A 16,582-nucleotide genomic window follows, 5' to 3' on the forward strand; every position below is an offset into this window, starting at 1 on the left:
ATCTTGCAGTTCTGGCATAGGAAACACCATTTTTCCTCCGACATGCCCAAGCCGTACCTCTGAACCCTGCCAAATGCCCACGGAGGATCCTGAGGGGCCCTCGTACACACCCATCTCCAAGGCGAGCTCACCTACACGCGCCCTGCAGCACCGACAGCACCTAGCGATGCTGACAGAGCTTCCACGATCCCGCCTGGTGACGTGCAGGCCACACAAAATCCACACGAGCCTGAAACAAGAGCAGGCTAACGCTAAATGTGCGAAAGGGACGCGAATGGGAAGAGTGCTCACAGCGCAGCACGGTAAATCTCAGGGTCTATCTGACTCACGCCTGTAACGCACGCCGTAAACATTCCACTCAGCGGCTATTCTGAGATCTCCCTGAGTACTTTTTGTGCCTCTCGGTACACAGGCACAACCCGAACCCCGTCCCACCGGCACGACCACTCCGCGGAACGCGGCCCGCTCGCCCCGAGCCGCCCCGCCGGGCCGGCGGAAGTTTCCGCGGGGCGGCGAGAGGGAAACCCAGCGGAGCCCCCTCCTCGCCCTCCCGCTCACTCACAGGCGACATAGGCGATGCAGGCGAGCCCCACGAGCAGCTTCATCCTCCTGCGGTTGATGGCGGTCAGCAGGCGCAGCAGCGGCCCCTTGCTCACCATGCCCAGGGCACGCAGAGCCGGGCACGCCACCCGCGGCTCCCCCCGCCCGGCTGCCCGGGAACCGCTCGCGCAAGCGCAACAGCGCCCACCCTCCCCTTCCTTCCCCTGCTCTGCTTGCGCTAAGCGGCCGGAGCGGCGGCGGCGGCACCGCGCCGCCTGGAAGTGCGCATGCGCGGCTGGCGACGCGCTGCAATCGACGGGTGTGGGGCGGAGCGCTGAGGTGGCGGTGGTGCTGAGTCTGTGCGTGGCTGCGTCTGTCTGTTGTGCCTTCATAGCAAGCTGCGGGTTCTTCGGCTACGGGCTGACTGGGGGCGCCCGCCTTCCACAGAGCGACCCTGAGGCGCCCGCTGCCTTTCTGGTCCGCTGACACGGTCCTTTACGGTGCTACCTTGCGTGTGTGGCTTTGTCTCCTGTTGCCTCCCGCGGTAGTGGCCTTTAGGTGTCCTGCTGGTCACAGGAAGGCTGCACACCCAAAAAAGCACCTCTCACTTAAGCCCACTTCATTTCTAAGCAGTCAGTGCCTGGTGTCCTGAAAGCTCCATTTGCCTCAGTGCAAGTAACCTGATCTAGTTGGAAGTACCCCTGCCCATAGCTGGGGTTGGAACTGAGTGCTCTTCAAGCCCCCACAGCCTCAACGAGAGAGGAGGCTCAGGGGAGGACTTAACACTCTGCAAAGACCTGAGAGGAGGTCATTTTGAGGTGGGGGTTGGCTTCTTCTCCCAGGTAACAGCGACAGGACAAGTGGGAATGGCCTCAAATTGCACCAGATGAGGTTGGATCAGGTTGGATATTAGGAAACATTGCTTCTCAGAAAGAGCGGTGAGGCAGTGGCACAGGCTGCCCAGGGAGCTGGTGGAGTCACCATCCCTGGAGGTGTTCCAGAACCATGTGGATGTGGCACTGAGGGACCCACTGAGGGTGGGCTGGTGGTCTTGATGATCTGAGAGGTATTTTCCAACCTTAATGATCCTATGATTCTGTCTGTTTCTCCATGCATCTCTTTGCTATGATGACTGCACAGTGCTATGGGTTTGTTTCTTTGCTGGCATTTTTCCTGTTAGAAAGAAATAGTTTATTAATTTGTATCTGTGTAGGATAATAAAATTTAAACTGCTCAAAAATCGTTTACGGTTTCTTTGCAACTTCCATCTGAAGACCTTACAGCCTGTTGCAAACCACTGATTTGTATTTGTCTGGAGTGGCAGAAATCTTTCTCATGTGTCAAAGTATTTTCTCTTAGTAAAACACATTCTGAAAAGAAAGCTTCCATCAAAAGCATTCTGTCTCAATATTATGACCTTCAAACACTTTCGGACAAATATTATTTTTCATATTCATCTCCCTTGAGAGAATACTGCAAGAATAAGTGTTCTTGAACTAAATGACTCGTTTCAATTATTTACTTACAGAAGAGAAGGGCAGCTGTTTATTGTGACCTCTGTCCAGCAAAGGCCCACATACTTAGCAAGTAAAATGTGGGAAAAGTCAGGAAGAAGTGTAGATCTTCAAAGGATAATGTGCAGTAAGATGCCATTTGGCACGATGAAGAATATCACACTGTGGCCTGGAGAGGCAGTAATGTTATTCAGGAAGCCTTGAGAATCAAAATTTCCTATCTCCTACTCCTGTGCTGTAAGTATAAAGCCAGCTTCTTTCCTCTTGACTTTTGTTTCTTTTGGTTTGTATTTGATATACTTTACTTGCATGTTTATTCTACTTGCTTATAGACATGTGGAGAAGAGAGTATAAACATAAAAATCATTTAAAATACAATCTTGCACTGAGTTTATCTGCAGAGCAATCGCTCAGATAGTAACAGTTTATACCAGGAGTAAATTTGGCCATCAAAAATCTACAGCTGAACAGTGCTGCATGAAAGCTAGAGAATATTACAGTTATTACTGCATCCCTTTTACAAGGTGAGCCCTGCAGCTCAGACTCCCATTGTTTTCAGTCAGAATTTTGGATAACGTTACTCACATGCTTGACTCGTGTTCCACAGGCCTTTGGGGTTAAACAAGACATTTTTAACAATTGCCCTGCCTGAAGCTCAACTGCACAGTCCACTGGGCTGCTTGCATATGACATCTTGCTTGGTGCCATTCATGCTCTGTAATCAGGTTAGTTCTGCTGCAGAAGCATATTGAGACAGTCTGCAATTCATGAAGATGGGAAAAAGAGAGTATGGAAGCAGAGTGCTCCATGGAGGGTCATGATGGAGGAGACTAGAACCACATGGAAGCAGCCTAACTGTGCTCCCTTAAGGGCCAGCTCTTTGTGACATGTAACATTTGACTGCATCCATGCTTTTTTGCAGGTAATCTGGAGCATGTTGAACTTAACATGGGCTGCAGAAGAGTCCATTATATGTCAACTACAACAATAGGCAAGTACATTTTAAGTGTTATGAAGTTCTCTAGTCAAACAGTAGCCAACAGTAGGGTGCTTATTTCAGCATGTGTTTGGTCACCCCCACAACCTTGTGCCAAAGACTGGCACCAGTAGCAGAGATTCTGGCACATAGTGGCTTGCTAAATGTGTCAAGAGAAAGACTGAGGGATGGTATGGTTTTGGAAGCTGCCTCATGAGACTGCTATGCATCAGGAAGCAAGCATCTATCTGCCTTAAGTCATTATCTCCGTGAGGCTGTCAGTATGACCTCATCTAATGGCAAACCTCTCAGGGCTTGTTTGCAAGCAACAAACCTTGTCTCCCATATTACTGTTTCCATCCTTAGTTCTTGAAGTGCTTTATGAGAGCATTTTGATTTTTCACTAAACCACAGCCTGTGAAATTATGTCAATTTTTAAAAATGATTTTTGTTTTATAATTATGTCTTCCTTAATAATTAAAAATGTGAAGGCACAGTTGTATATGCCTGAATGATTGGTACGAATTTAGAATTAACAACACCCTGCAACATCCTTTTCTTTGAAGCCTGACCAGATCAGAACTGTGGAACAGTGCAATTACGCAGCTGTTGTTTCAGAATAAGGCAAAAAAAGGAGTGCCGTGATATGAACAATTTCTGCATGACGTTACATAAGGGAAGCTGCTCTGTCCTATGGAAATACAGAGCAGATCCTGTGCTTCTGTCCCAGCCATGTTTCTCAAGAGATAATGTTCCACAATATGATCTGCCAAACAGAAATGGACTCTGGGCAGTGAGACCCAAGCAGAGAGAACTGCTGTGCATGAGATAAGAAAATGAGCTGCAAAGCACTGAAAAAAATGCAGAAGTAAAAACAAGCTATTACCACCATATTACTATCATCTCTTGTGACTTTATTCTCTTAGTCAATTAAGGCTGAAAGCAGACAAGACTGAGTTGGACGGCTCTGCCCTCCCTTGCAGCCCATCTTCATCTACAGCTGTACCACAGCTAGTGGTACAATCCTTGGAGGAATTTTTCTGGTACCTTTATCTTCTTCTAGGAAATCTGTAGATTATTCTATGGAGTAGGACTTTTGTACTGCATAGGCACAACAGTGAGCTTGTACAGAGGCTTAGATAATCTTGAAAAAAAAATTGGCATTTGGCCCTGTTCAGATAGTAAAAACATGGAAGCAGGTTTTTCCAACAAAGTTTGAAATGTCAAGTGTTGTGCTTTGTTTTGTTTTTAAATTAAGTCTACTTTTAACAATAGGTGATAGTGAGGAGGGGAAGTCAGACAAAAAGGTCAGAGATAAAGCTAGCAGTGTTTCTTTTTAGGGAAAGATGGAAGTTAGAGAGTTTGTGGGTTTTTTTTCTAAGACAAAAGAAAAGGGAACATGCAGTTCTGGGAATTGTGACAGTTCTTTTAACATTAGCATCTCAAAAGAGAAAAAAAACTGCTAAAGCTGCTTCAGAGAGTTATTATTTAATATTTGGATGATGATGGCAATAAACAATTTCAAATACAAATAGATCACAGCTGCCCTTAGGATTACATGAATGCAGAATTGAGTCAATCCTAGACCTCGAAAGCATACGAAGTAGGAGGCTGATCATCCAGAGAATGTGAACAAACAAGTGGGTGTCAAATTTGGAAATGTCTGCTGGAATACAAATTTGCAGAAATTAGGTGAATCATTTCATTATTTAATCAGCTATTCGCAAGGAATGAATTATAACATGCAAGCAAATAATGGTATGTTAAAAATCTTTGTAGTCCATCTATTTTGTTAATCAGTTTCCTTGGGTACTCTGTTAGTCCCAAGATGTCATTCTGTGAAAGCTGAGAGACTCCTTTTTGTATCAAGAATGTAGCTTAGAAAAGAATGTATCAAGAAAAGAATGTAAAAAGAAAAGAATTTTCTTGATACAAAAAGCTGCTTAGAAAAGTTGCTTCCATCTCCGGTTTTGAGATGGATATGGCATAGAGAGACAAATAAAAGTCAAGCAGCAATTACTGATTGTCTGGTAAGCATTACCTACATAAAGTACTTGTTCTTCATGACACATTTTTTGTAAGGTAACCAATGATGTACATGTTCAAAGTTGGAAAAAGATTTTGAGATGCTGTATCTGTTCTGGAAGTGCAGAAGATAACTGTATAAGAATGAAGTAGCAGAGAGTGGCTAAACTGCAGAACCTTGTGAGCAGTTGAAAGCACTGCTCCTCAAAGTTCTTTTATCATCGAAGAGGCTGGTTTATTAGTCTGGGTCAGCAAGCACATTAATCATTCACTCCTCTTTTACATTTCATTATTTTCCTGAATCCTTTGGAGATTTTTAATTGGCATTGTTCTTCCCTACAGCATGTGGGAAATAGTGACTTTGAATGGCTTTATTTTGGGTTGGATTCAAAGTCATAACAGTATGTCATTGCCCAGCTCAAAAAAAAAATAAAAGGCTGTTTTGGGGTGGATCAGTTATATATATATGTATATATATATGTATGTAATGTGAACTCAAAGTAATGGCTTAGAATGGCTTTTTAAGAAAATCCTCTTGGGTTATGCTGGGAATCCATGCTGGCTGCCGCAACGCTTGGGACAGGGAAGCTGTTTGGCATCTTTATTTGTAATGATGCAGATTGGATGTGACTATAGCTATTTTAGCTGTATAATATATAAAAGGTTGTCTTCTTCTTTCCTCATGCGAGCTCCAGGCAGGTGATTTACAAGCCAACTCAGTGACAGCAATTCTGCATTATACAGATGTGAAGATTATCAATTTAATTGTGAGTAAAGAACTAATGTTGAGTAACTGAGGAAGCTGGGCTGCAAGAGGCTGGAGAGCACATCTGCTCCGCAGTCTGGAGACATTACTGATGGCATTTCCCTCGGAGGCAGGAAAGAATCTTAGTGCTGTTCATCACAAAACGTTACTGACAAATAAAGCAGAAAGTAAACATCATTAAAGGTGTTGTGAGAACTTGTAAGGTTGATAGAAAGGCACTAGTTGGAAGAGTCTATATCACAGTCCACTTGAAATGTATTTGGAGTGCTCAAATTCCTATTGATACTTGGCATTATTTCTCTTCTACAAATTTCCCTAGCTGCAGTGTCAGAGAGGTAGGATGACTGATAGACATTCACACATTTCTGGAAATGTAATGTAAAAATACTACTGAGTTTATGTGACGTGTAGCTATAAAGTTGCATGATCTTATGAGGAGGGATCTAGAACAGCTGCAAACAAAACAGCCTTTTGTTGCAGATTCCTCAAGAACTAGACAGCAGAGGCCCGTGTGACCCTTGGAAGCATAGGTTCTATGCTCAGATGTGTCTGTGTACTCCCACAGGAAATTATTTTTCCTCCTGGATGAAGTGATGCAGATGAGATGTGTACAAACAGAATCTCACAGACATGTTCTCGCCACAAAGAGGCCCAATGTTATCCTAGGCTTTGTTAGTCAGAATCTGACCAGGAGGTCAGCAGAGGTGATCTTTCCTCTCTGGACAAGTGATGCCACACATGGTGCCCTGTGTCCAATTCTGGGCTCTACTGTGCAAGAAAAACATGGACATACTGGAGACAATCCAATGGATGGCCAGGAAAAAGGCTAAGGGTCTGGAAAAGTTGTTCTATGAGGAAAGGCTGAGAGATCTGGGACTGTTCAGCCTGCGTAAGAAAAGGCTCAGCCTGGGTAAGAAAAGTTGGATATGTGAAAAGAGGGTGCAAGGAAGACAGAGCCAATGGTGCCCAGTGATAGGACAAGAGTTAATGTGCATGAAGTGGAATGCAGGATTCTCCCTCTGAACATCAGGTAATGCTTTCTTGCTATGCAAGTGACTGAAGAATTGAACAGGCTGTCCAGAGAGGCAGTGTGGTCTCCTTGGAGATCTCCAAAAGCCTCCTGGACATATGCCTGGGTGCTCTGCTCTAGGTGGCACTGCTTGAGCGCAGACTGGACCAGATGGACCCAGAGGTCTCTGACAACTTCAGCCATTCTGTAATTCTGTATTTACAAAGTAAACAAAAGCACAGGTTCAAATATTTTCCTTTGCTGTTTGTCCTTGTGTTACTCTTGTTCTGCTCCTTGATACAGCTGAATACATACAAAACCGTGTGAATGCAAGTATGAATTGACTTTAGTAATCTCAATAGAAATATGTGAATAAAATCACTAGTGAACAGCCTTCTGTGTAACCTTGTTCTCTTTTGTAATTTCCACCTTTATAATTACAGCCTATGATCAAGGTAATTTTAGTATCAAAGTCATATTTTGAAGCCAGGAGGATTAGTAATTTCCAGAGAAGTTTTACAGCAGCTAATAAGATTTGACCAAATAAACTTTCATTGCTGCCTTCCAAAGTTAAATCATAGTCTTACATAAACAATAAATTCCCCCAGTGAATACCTGTTAAATGAATTTGCAAATTGTGTTGAGCCCAATAAACAAACAAACAAAATTAATAATCAAATCCTTGAATGTTCTTGTTATACAAATTGTAAATTAATTCCTGGTAAAGGCAATACCTCCACAGATCTCCAAGGCATGTAAAAGCAGTGTGAACTTTTGAGTATGAAACTTATTCGTAGAAAAAAATGTGGTAATTCTTATGTGTGTACTTTTACCTTGTGCCTGCCACTGGAACTGAAGATTTATTGCTACAATACATATTAAAAGCAACCAACAATAGACAAAAGGATTAAGGCATACTGTGTTCGAGCATTAGATCAAAAATAATTATTAAAAAAATATCCTTTCCTGTTATGCCAGTGCTTCCATGGGAAGCTTTTATAAATAAATAGGCTTACATTTATCATGGGCTTCCAACTTGGCAATTAAGCTAAGTTGTTTAGGCCAGCCCTAGACAATACACTATGACCTTAATGGCTCATGTAACCCTCCCTTTTTCCTGTGGAAACAATACTGTGAAGTGAATGGTGAATTGTGGAAGGAATGTGGTGGAGGCAAAGCCAAAACATACACCTGAATTACTTCTGAAAGTACTCCTAGGTCCTGAAGTTCTAAGTGCTTTGAAGGATTTTTCAAAAGGTTCTGAGGAAAGGAAGCCTTTCATCAGGAGGCTTATATGTGAGGTGTAGGGGGTCTGTAGAACTAAAAGGCATAGAAACCTTTCTCCTGTGCACGTGTGATAGGCTGAAATATGTAGGAACAGAATCTCAAACTATTGCCTGTTAAAAGGTAAATCATTATACTGATTCAAGTTACTGATGATTTCAGCAAATGCATGGCTCTGGAGCTTGTCTACTGCACGCACAGAAAGATTTCCCAACCAAGCTGTACTGGATTCACTTCCTGTGCCCATACAGATGGTATTGGAAAAAGATATCTCTTGGAAGATAGCTTAAACCAGTTTCCTGAAAAGAATCAAGCAGTATCAATAAAATTAGTTGTTACTAGACATTTTGCCCTAATCTCTGTGTTGGCAGGGGGCTATGAATTTTTTAGCATACATGTGTGTATGTCTGTGTCTCTTGAAGTCTTTTCCCTGCTTCCCTGTCTCTCTGGTCCCTCAGTAATATTTTTATCAGCTTGTTTCATCTGAAATAGCATAGACCACAAAGGTGTTAATTTTGTTATACACGTATTGATGATTGCTGATAGAAAAGATAGAGATTATGCTCAAGTCTAATTGAGCAGTAAGGAATTCAACAGGATGTGACAGGATGTGATGGACTGTGACAATTTCAATCAGAGCTGATAAATTTATTAGATGCGAAACAATCCAGCTAGAAGACAGACTCCTGTGCAACTAGACTTCATTAGCTCCTCTGTTTCTGGAGTTATTAATCGTTGTCACAAATCTTGAGAGTAAAGTACCAGCTAACTTTGAGAAATGAGCAGAGCCCCAGAAACAGAGAAGTCTATAGAAGATAAAGAGTAATATGGGAAGGGGAAATGAGAAGAAAGCATTCAATTAAAATTAAAAATCTGTGTCTAAATATCTTAAAGCAGAAGTTTTAAGCATCCGCATTTTTCCTCAAAATATTGAGAACGATGCCAGGTAATGAAGATCTACAGTGGAGTTCTGAGCCCTTTTGATCCCATTAGCTGGCATTTACAAAAGGAGGAGGTTGTTTGTATGAGGAGAGAAGGAAGGGTGTCATCCACATGAATGGCACTTTGGTAGTGTGCACTGGCTCAGCCCCCCCATTCTCACTCAAAATTGAACTTGGCTGTAGACTTCTGTTACTCATGTATCTCATTAAGCCTTCATTTGCTAACCCTAGCCAACCACAGGGCAAGTGCAAGTAGAACAAGTTTTATACTCCATCTGTCACACCATTCAGTTGCTTTCTGTACGGTTCTGTCATAAGAAAAAGCATTTGAAATGCATTGTTTCTGAATTTAGAAAAAAAAGGAAAATGACCGTATGGAGAGACTGCATCAGCAAGTTCTGTCTAGAGATCAGAGATTAGGATGCTCTTCTACAACCATTCCAACAAGAAATTCCTCACTCACTACCTATGTCATTTATTTCAATTTTTGAGTCAAGTAGTCTGTAAAACCTGTACTATTCTTACAGGTGGAACCCTTCATGTTCTTTCAGCTTCAGTTAAAGCTTGTATGCTTCAGGGCTTAGGTATTCTGTGTGGTCTCTAAGTAGAAATACAAACAAATGCAAATAAGAACTATATTAAAAACTCATATGTTAAGGATTTTAAAACGATGCCCTTCAACATTGTCATCTGCTTTGGGATGTAATTACACTTCACCACCAGGAACAAAGAGATCTCATATATTTAGCAGTAGCTGCAGTCTATCTTGCATCCTGAAATTAGTTGAGCTACTATCCATAGTTCTGATGTCCTTCACTGGGAGCTGAAGGACTCCCTAATACCAAATTACTGACTGTCATTTGGTCTCAGGCCACACATAAAATCACAGTTAGCAGGCAATTACTGATGCAACAGCACAAAAATCTTTGTATTTCCCATCTCTCACTTATCATCTAGCACACCCCTCTGCTACTGCTGATGACGGGTAAGGGATTCAAGTACACACAACTGCAGCTCAGGGTTGCTGAATGCAGATCCTGGGCATGCCACAGTCAAACAGCAGGGGAGGGCAATAGTCCAGAGATTCGTGTTTGACATCTGGCCAAAATTTTCATCATCTCCACATATAGTGAGGCTAAGGTCTTTGGCAAAGACGGGGGAAAAAAAAAAGCAGGGCTCTTTTTGTAAGATACAGAGCTGGTGTGCACATAAGGGAGGGGAGAAGGACACTGGGAAGGCATGTGATACTGATAGCTTTGTAGCATTGGCATCATGGTCCATGTCCACACTCACACATAGACATGCAGTGGGGGCATGTCTATATTATCAGACTAGGGAGAAACAGAGGGAGTAAGGCTTTCTGTACACCTGTGTGAAGCATCTCACTGCTTCTGTAGATACTTATTTCCCATCTATTGCCCATTTGGCCTGGAAATCAGTGTAAACTCATTAGTTAAATAGGAAAAAGCAGGCAGAACAGAGAGAGTGCTAGGAGATGTGCTTTGGTATAATGGTCCTTTATAATGTCTAATTAGTGGTTTCAATGACTTTGTGTGCAAATTTCTACTGTTAGTCCTGAGCATGTCCATAGGTATTTTTTCTTCTTTAGATAATATATATGTTTTTAATGGCTTTAGCTTTATTCCTCAGCTTTTCAAGAGCTAGTCTTCCACCAAATGCACAGACACTTCCTTCCTGAAGCACCTTTCCTCTTTGTAATCCTGGACAGCATGGAAAAGTAGATCTCTGAATATAATAAACTGGGCAAAATTTTACCCATTGAAATACCCACTCAGGTGTATTCTTTGAAATCCTTCATTAGAAGACAGGTAGTTAGAGAAATTTTTGAATCCTTTAATGTGTTACCATTACCATCACATGAAAGATCTTCCCATTTTACAGTACAGACAATTTAAAGAATGTGACTAAAAGCCTTTGGAACAATTAATGCAAGTCACTAAGAAAGTGTTCATGCCTGATTTTTTTTAAACTTCACTGGTTTAATTGCTTCTTGAGCTTGGTGAGGTGTTGATCACTGCTAGATTGCAATAGCTCAGCCTCCTCTCGCAAAAACTTTGAGATGAAAGTAGGGTAATTATTATCTGGCTATCCAGTTTTCCAAATAAGAGCAAGAAAAATGTCATTTAAAAATTCTTCCATAAGGAGAAGGAGTCAAATATTTGATAGAATTCTACTTTAATCTGATAAAATTAAGAAAGGTCTATTTATAACCTGCCTACTCACTGCTCGATTTAGATATAGAATTTTTTTTTTAAATATTTTAGCACTGTTTCCATCCAATCTTCCTGATGAAAGCTTACTCAGAGAGAAGGAAAACAGTAGCTAAGGGGTTGCTATTCAGAATAAAACATCAATATTTAATACATTGATCTTTTTCCAGAATACACTTACTAACTGTCTACCTACTCTCTGAATTTAATGGGAACCACACAAGCAAGACATGCCTTTTATTAGCATGGGTCAGTGCCAAGTCAGTAAAGAGCCTCATACAAGAAATCATGTGAATTCCTTCAGGTCCAAGTTAAAAGCAAGGACAGTAAAGAAAGTAAATTTCTAAAGAGTAACTCACAAAGAGTGGTTTGTTATAAATGCAGCGTTAAGCCACATGCTTAATGGTTAGATGAACTGGTGTAGGTCCTGAACTCCACTCTGAATTGGAGTTTAAGACCAAAGGATTCATTGATGTTGAAGGTGAGTGTTGTTTGCTGTTTTGGTGGAAACTGAGTCACTTTTGCAGATTTTTTCCTGTTTTTGAACTGCAAGTTAGAAAATCCAAGTAATTATTCCAGAAACTCCTAGCATCCCATGCTTTCCACTGTAAAATACATTCGTTGAATGCTAGTTGTATTTATGAATGCTAGTTGTATTTACTAACAGCTGTACCTTCAATTTGTATGTAGACATTTCTCAAAGCTGTTTTGTATTCTTTGTGACCCCACTTCAGCTATAACTGTGTTGCAAGATTGAATGGAATCTAGCAAACTGAAAAATTATATTAAATAAGTGATATAGGGAATTACAAAGGAAGTCCTGAGCCTACTGGGAAGATGACTTACTCAATGCCAAGGCCACTGGAATCACCTTATCTGCACCATTGTGCAGATGGATTTTACCCTAAGCTAGCTCCTTCTCCTCATAAATTATGTAAACAACTTGCGACACAGGAGCATAAATTCAACTTTGGATCAGACATCTAAGTGTTATACTGTCTAGGCTTCAGTTTTTGTGTGATTGAGTCCTGTATCAGCACTGTGCCTGCCGGGATCCCAGAGAAACCGGTTCTCTTCTGAACATCCGTCATTCTGCCTGTTCCTTCCCTGTGTTACACACAATTATCTTCATGGGATGAGATCAAAACTATCCTCCCTTTTGTTTCATGAAAAAGAGGGAAATAATGGAGCAACCTAAAGTACTCTGGTGCTTCAGGTTGGAGTGGCTGCACAACAGCTAGCAAAGTCTTTATTACATGACTGAAATACTAAGGGTGGTCTCTGTAAGTCTGGAGGAATGACTATATATAGAGAGAGAGATTTTACATGGACTTCGTAACAAGGCTGTTACCTAAATCTTTAAGTATTTTTTTTTTTGCACCTGAGTTAATTTGATAGCTTAACTATTACTCTCTATTTCCACAAAGTGTAGCTGGCTAGCTAACTAGCTTTAGCTCACATGCTGATTCAAAGTTTTTCATTGACAAGGACTCTGGTTTCAGCATTCAGAATAAAGGCTTGTCTGGTTTGGATTATATAAATGAACATTCTTTCTATCTTTCATGACAAATAGTACAGGTGCCACCTAAACAGTAACAATCTCTATTCACTTTTAAACACAACCATATAGCAATTTACTTTCCTGTTTTTCTTAGATGGAATATCCTATATGGTTCATGAGAATCCTTGCAGCTGCATGCTTTTTGTGACCATAGAGCAAAGGCAACACTCAGAATCAGAACTGATCTTAAAGTTTATCACATTCTTCCTGAAAATGCGTGATTCCACTTGTAAGTACAACTCTCTTCTCATTTTTCCAGGAGTTCATCACCATTTAGATGAAGAACCCACACTGAATGCTGATATCAGGAGTCCAGAGGGTGCTGGCACATCCCTCCTCCCCACCTGAGAGTATGCCTACCTGGGCTTAGGGCCAAGTGCATTCAAGGTGAGTAGAATTCCTGTGATGAAAGGGATGGAATATGCTTTGACTGGAGATCCTCACTCCTTCCACAATTTCTTTCAAGCTGAGGATCTTGCTTTGTCCCTCACCTGAACTACTTTATGATTTTGCCTCATTCCTACATGCAAAGCATGCAAAAATACTTGGGGTTAAATGCAGGATCTCTTCTTTTTTTTTCCATGTCTCTCAAAACAGCTTTCAGTAGTGGTTGTCCTTATGAGGCACGAATGCAACTAGGTGACAAGTCTCACAGTGGAGACAATGGGCCAGAGGGGCCCAAGTAGGGGTTACACAGCTGGGGATAAGTCAGTGCTTTACTGCTGCCAGCAAGGCTCTTTTCTACCCTTTTGCACAACTCTGAATAACCTTGACCAGTGTGTTGGGACTGACATTTTCTCCTTTTGGAGTTCTGTAGTCTTATCACAAAGCTCCTCTCCCTTTCAATTCTCATTACCACTACATTGTTCTTCCACTTTTTAAACTGTATCTTGGTAATACCTTGTTACAGCTGAGATGGACTTTAATACATCCTATGTAGTGTTCTTGCTTAAAAGCTGTGATTGCCTTTCTCAAAAGCAATTTAGCTGCCCAGGACTAGATCTGTTTCTGACCTTATCTGGAAAAGACGTATTAGTGATATACCAACAGTTACTGAGTTACATTTCAGCAAGAAGTCCTTCACACAGTTTTAATGGCAGTAACTTCCCAGCCATAGCCAGAGCTCACATAGACTGAATCATCACAGTACCAAACTGCAAGCAAATCAGCTTCATGATAGAGATTTCCCTGTCAGACACTCTTTGAATTGTATTTTCCTTGTATGTTCTGCATACAGAGCTGGTATTGATGGAGGGGAAATAAAAGCAACAATACATGTGAGACAAAAACAGAGAATCTGCAGTGTGTGGAAAAGACATTTTCCTTTGTTTTATTTCTTCTGGTAACAGTGTTGCTTTTTGCAAGACTGTACAAGGCTTACCAGAAACCTCACTTTTGTGTTGAAAGCCTTCCTCATGGTACCAAGAGGCTTCTCCCTCTGGGACCATATTATGTGAGGGCAGTGAGTTTACATTTGTCTGGAGGGTCTCCCCCGAGTACCTCAACTCACTGCTCTCATAAGTACTGCTAATAGCCTGCCTTTACAACTGAGCTAACTCAACTGCACATAGTGCAAATATGATCTCAGGCAACTCAGATGCAGAGTGTGTTAGGTCTAGAGGTTACATCCTGGAGATGCTGCAGGTCAGACCAGTGGGACTTGTACCCATAGAAACATTGTCCCAGCCTAAGTGCTTTAAAAAAAAGGATTGTTCAATGAACACATTCACGAGATGCTCTCTCATCTGCTCTGAAGAAGTGTCTGTGGCAGTGAGTGAAAACAATGCCTGATGTTAGTAGCTTCCATGCAGTTAGTCATTATTAATGCAGACAGTTCTGACAGCTAAAGCAAACAACATTTGGCAGCAATAACTTAAAAAGAATGCTGTTAAGGAACGTGGTTTGCCAAGCAGCAAGTGCATTGTTGTACAGTTAGCTGGCTTCCCTTTCCCTCCATTTTTGGCTGTTAAACATGTCGTTGTAAGTATATTTGCCCTCTTGATATGCTTTACAGGTACCATCTCACAGCTTAGCACAAGATTGGTGTGAGTTCCTGACAATGTATTCTTCTGTTGATGTCGTAGAGATGGAACTGAAATACATGAAAAATCCAGAATACAGGAAGTACAAGCCTGGTAATACATGGATTTGAACAGGGGGACTACCAGTATCAACATTTAGTTTCCCTGCATGTTCATATATTCACTGAAACCAAGCTGAATGCTAGCAATAACAAGAAGGCCCACATAATCAAAGCCTGTCCTCTCCCACATGCCTTACAGCACTCACTTGGGTGGATTAAGGTTTTCTGTGTCCCAGTTTTGACTTATTTCTTTCATCTCCTGTCCCTTGGCTTGCTGAAGGAACACAAAACACCGAAAAACTGGAGGCCTTGGAATGTGGCTCTGCATCCATTTTGGCTTTATTGGCTATGTATTTTTTTACACTGAGAACTTAAGTGAAAACAGTTTGTCTTTCAATACAGAAAAGAGAGATCTTGCCTCCTAGACCAGAGACCCCTGACACTGAAATGTTTTTTATTTTGTTCTAGAGATTATAAATGATGATTCCCCTGTTAGATTCTTTAAAAATTAGCTATTCTCCTGAACTATTCTGAAGTGGGAAGTAGTGAGTTGTATCCACGTCATGTACTGTACAACAGCAAAAATAATAATTTCTTCCTATTCGTAAACACTAATGTCACGACTTGTGAAGGTGCTTTGCAGAGTATTAATAGGTGGCAAACTGTAAGCATGCTTCTTGGAACTAATGTCTGTTATTTCCTTTCTTAATGCTTATTCTGTGTCACAGAATTGAATCATGTTAAAAATTAAGAGGAATAATTAAATTTTGAAATGGTTTTAACTATATTTAGTAGAACATTTTCATCAAATGGCTGGAAAGAATAAATGTATCAATTGTTTTGAAAAGGTTAATCAACAGCGTTGGCTTGTGGCACTATTCCACATGGCACTAGAGAGCTAAAATAATATAGTGCTCTCCTCACAATCCAGATTCATCTGGTTTTGGATCAGTGAGGCAGAAAGGTAGAAAAGTCTCATGGAAAGGCTCATTGCCACCAGGTCAAGAGCAATGGGTTTGGCACACGAGGATGCTGTGGGCTGAACTGCTGGAACAGGTGTAGTCACCGTCCCTGGAGGTGGTCAGGAGACATGGAGGTGTGGCACTGGGGGACATGGTTTAGTGGACATGGTGGTGTTGGGTTGATGGTTGGACTAGATGATCTTGGTCTTCTCTAACTTTAATGATTTGATGATTTGATGTACATACTATTTCACTACAGGTGATGTGCAGAGGAGAACATTTAGCAGTTCTCACTAAAGAAGAACAAATGGCAACAACAAAATAACAAGAGGACAAAGTGCACTTTCCAAACTTTCTTTCTGCTTCACTTTATAATGTGAGAAATACCAGGAAAAGAAATCCTGTCTCCTGTAGTTTTGCTGAAAGCTTTATTCAGCATTTCGTTAAAATAGTAGGTGTTGAATGATTCACACCAACTGCATTTCTGATGTTTAATTAAATGAATGTAAACTAACACTGATCAAACAACAACAATTAGGAAAACTGAAGTGTTTCAAACAATATGAGGAATGATCTCATTTGCTATACTTGATCAGTCTGTTTCTAGTTATGTGCCATATAACAATCACACCCTTTTTCCAATTCTTTATTGAGATTGTAAGAGAACACAAAACCTGAATGTATTTCTTT

General features: G+C 41.2%; 1 protein-coding gene across 3 annotated transcripts in view; it reads right to left on the bottom strand.

Moving 5' to 3' along the window:
- The window catches only part of UXS1 (UDP-glucuronate decarboxylase 1), a 56,323-nt gene extending 55,629 nt beyond the window's left edge, over window positions 1-694 (bottom strand). For all 3 annotated transcript variants that reach the window (XM_042809742.1, XM_042809743.1, XM_042809741.1), the window contains exon 1: window positions 563-694. In XM_042809742.1, the coding sequence (XP_042665676.1) occupies window positions 563-659 (97 nt within the window). In that variant the 5' untranslated portion in view covers window positions 660-694. The remainder of the gene's footprint in view (window positions 1-562) is intronic.
- Between the last annotated feature and the right edge of the window lie 15,888 nt (window positions 695-16,582).

This window comes from Centrocercus urophasianus, unplaced genomic scaffold, assembly GCF_019232065.1.
Source record: "Centrocercus urophasianus isolate 14NV4802_14NV808 unplaced genomic scaffold, USGS_Curo_1.0 seq_12, whole genome shotgun sequence".
NCBI lineage: Eukaryota > Metazoa > Chordata > Aves > Galliformes > Phasianidae > Centrocercus > Centrocercus urophasianus.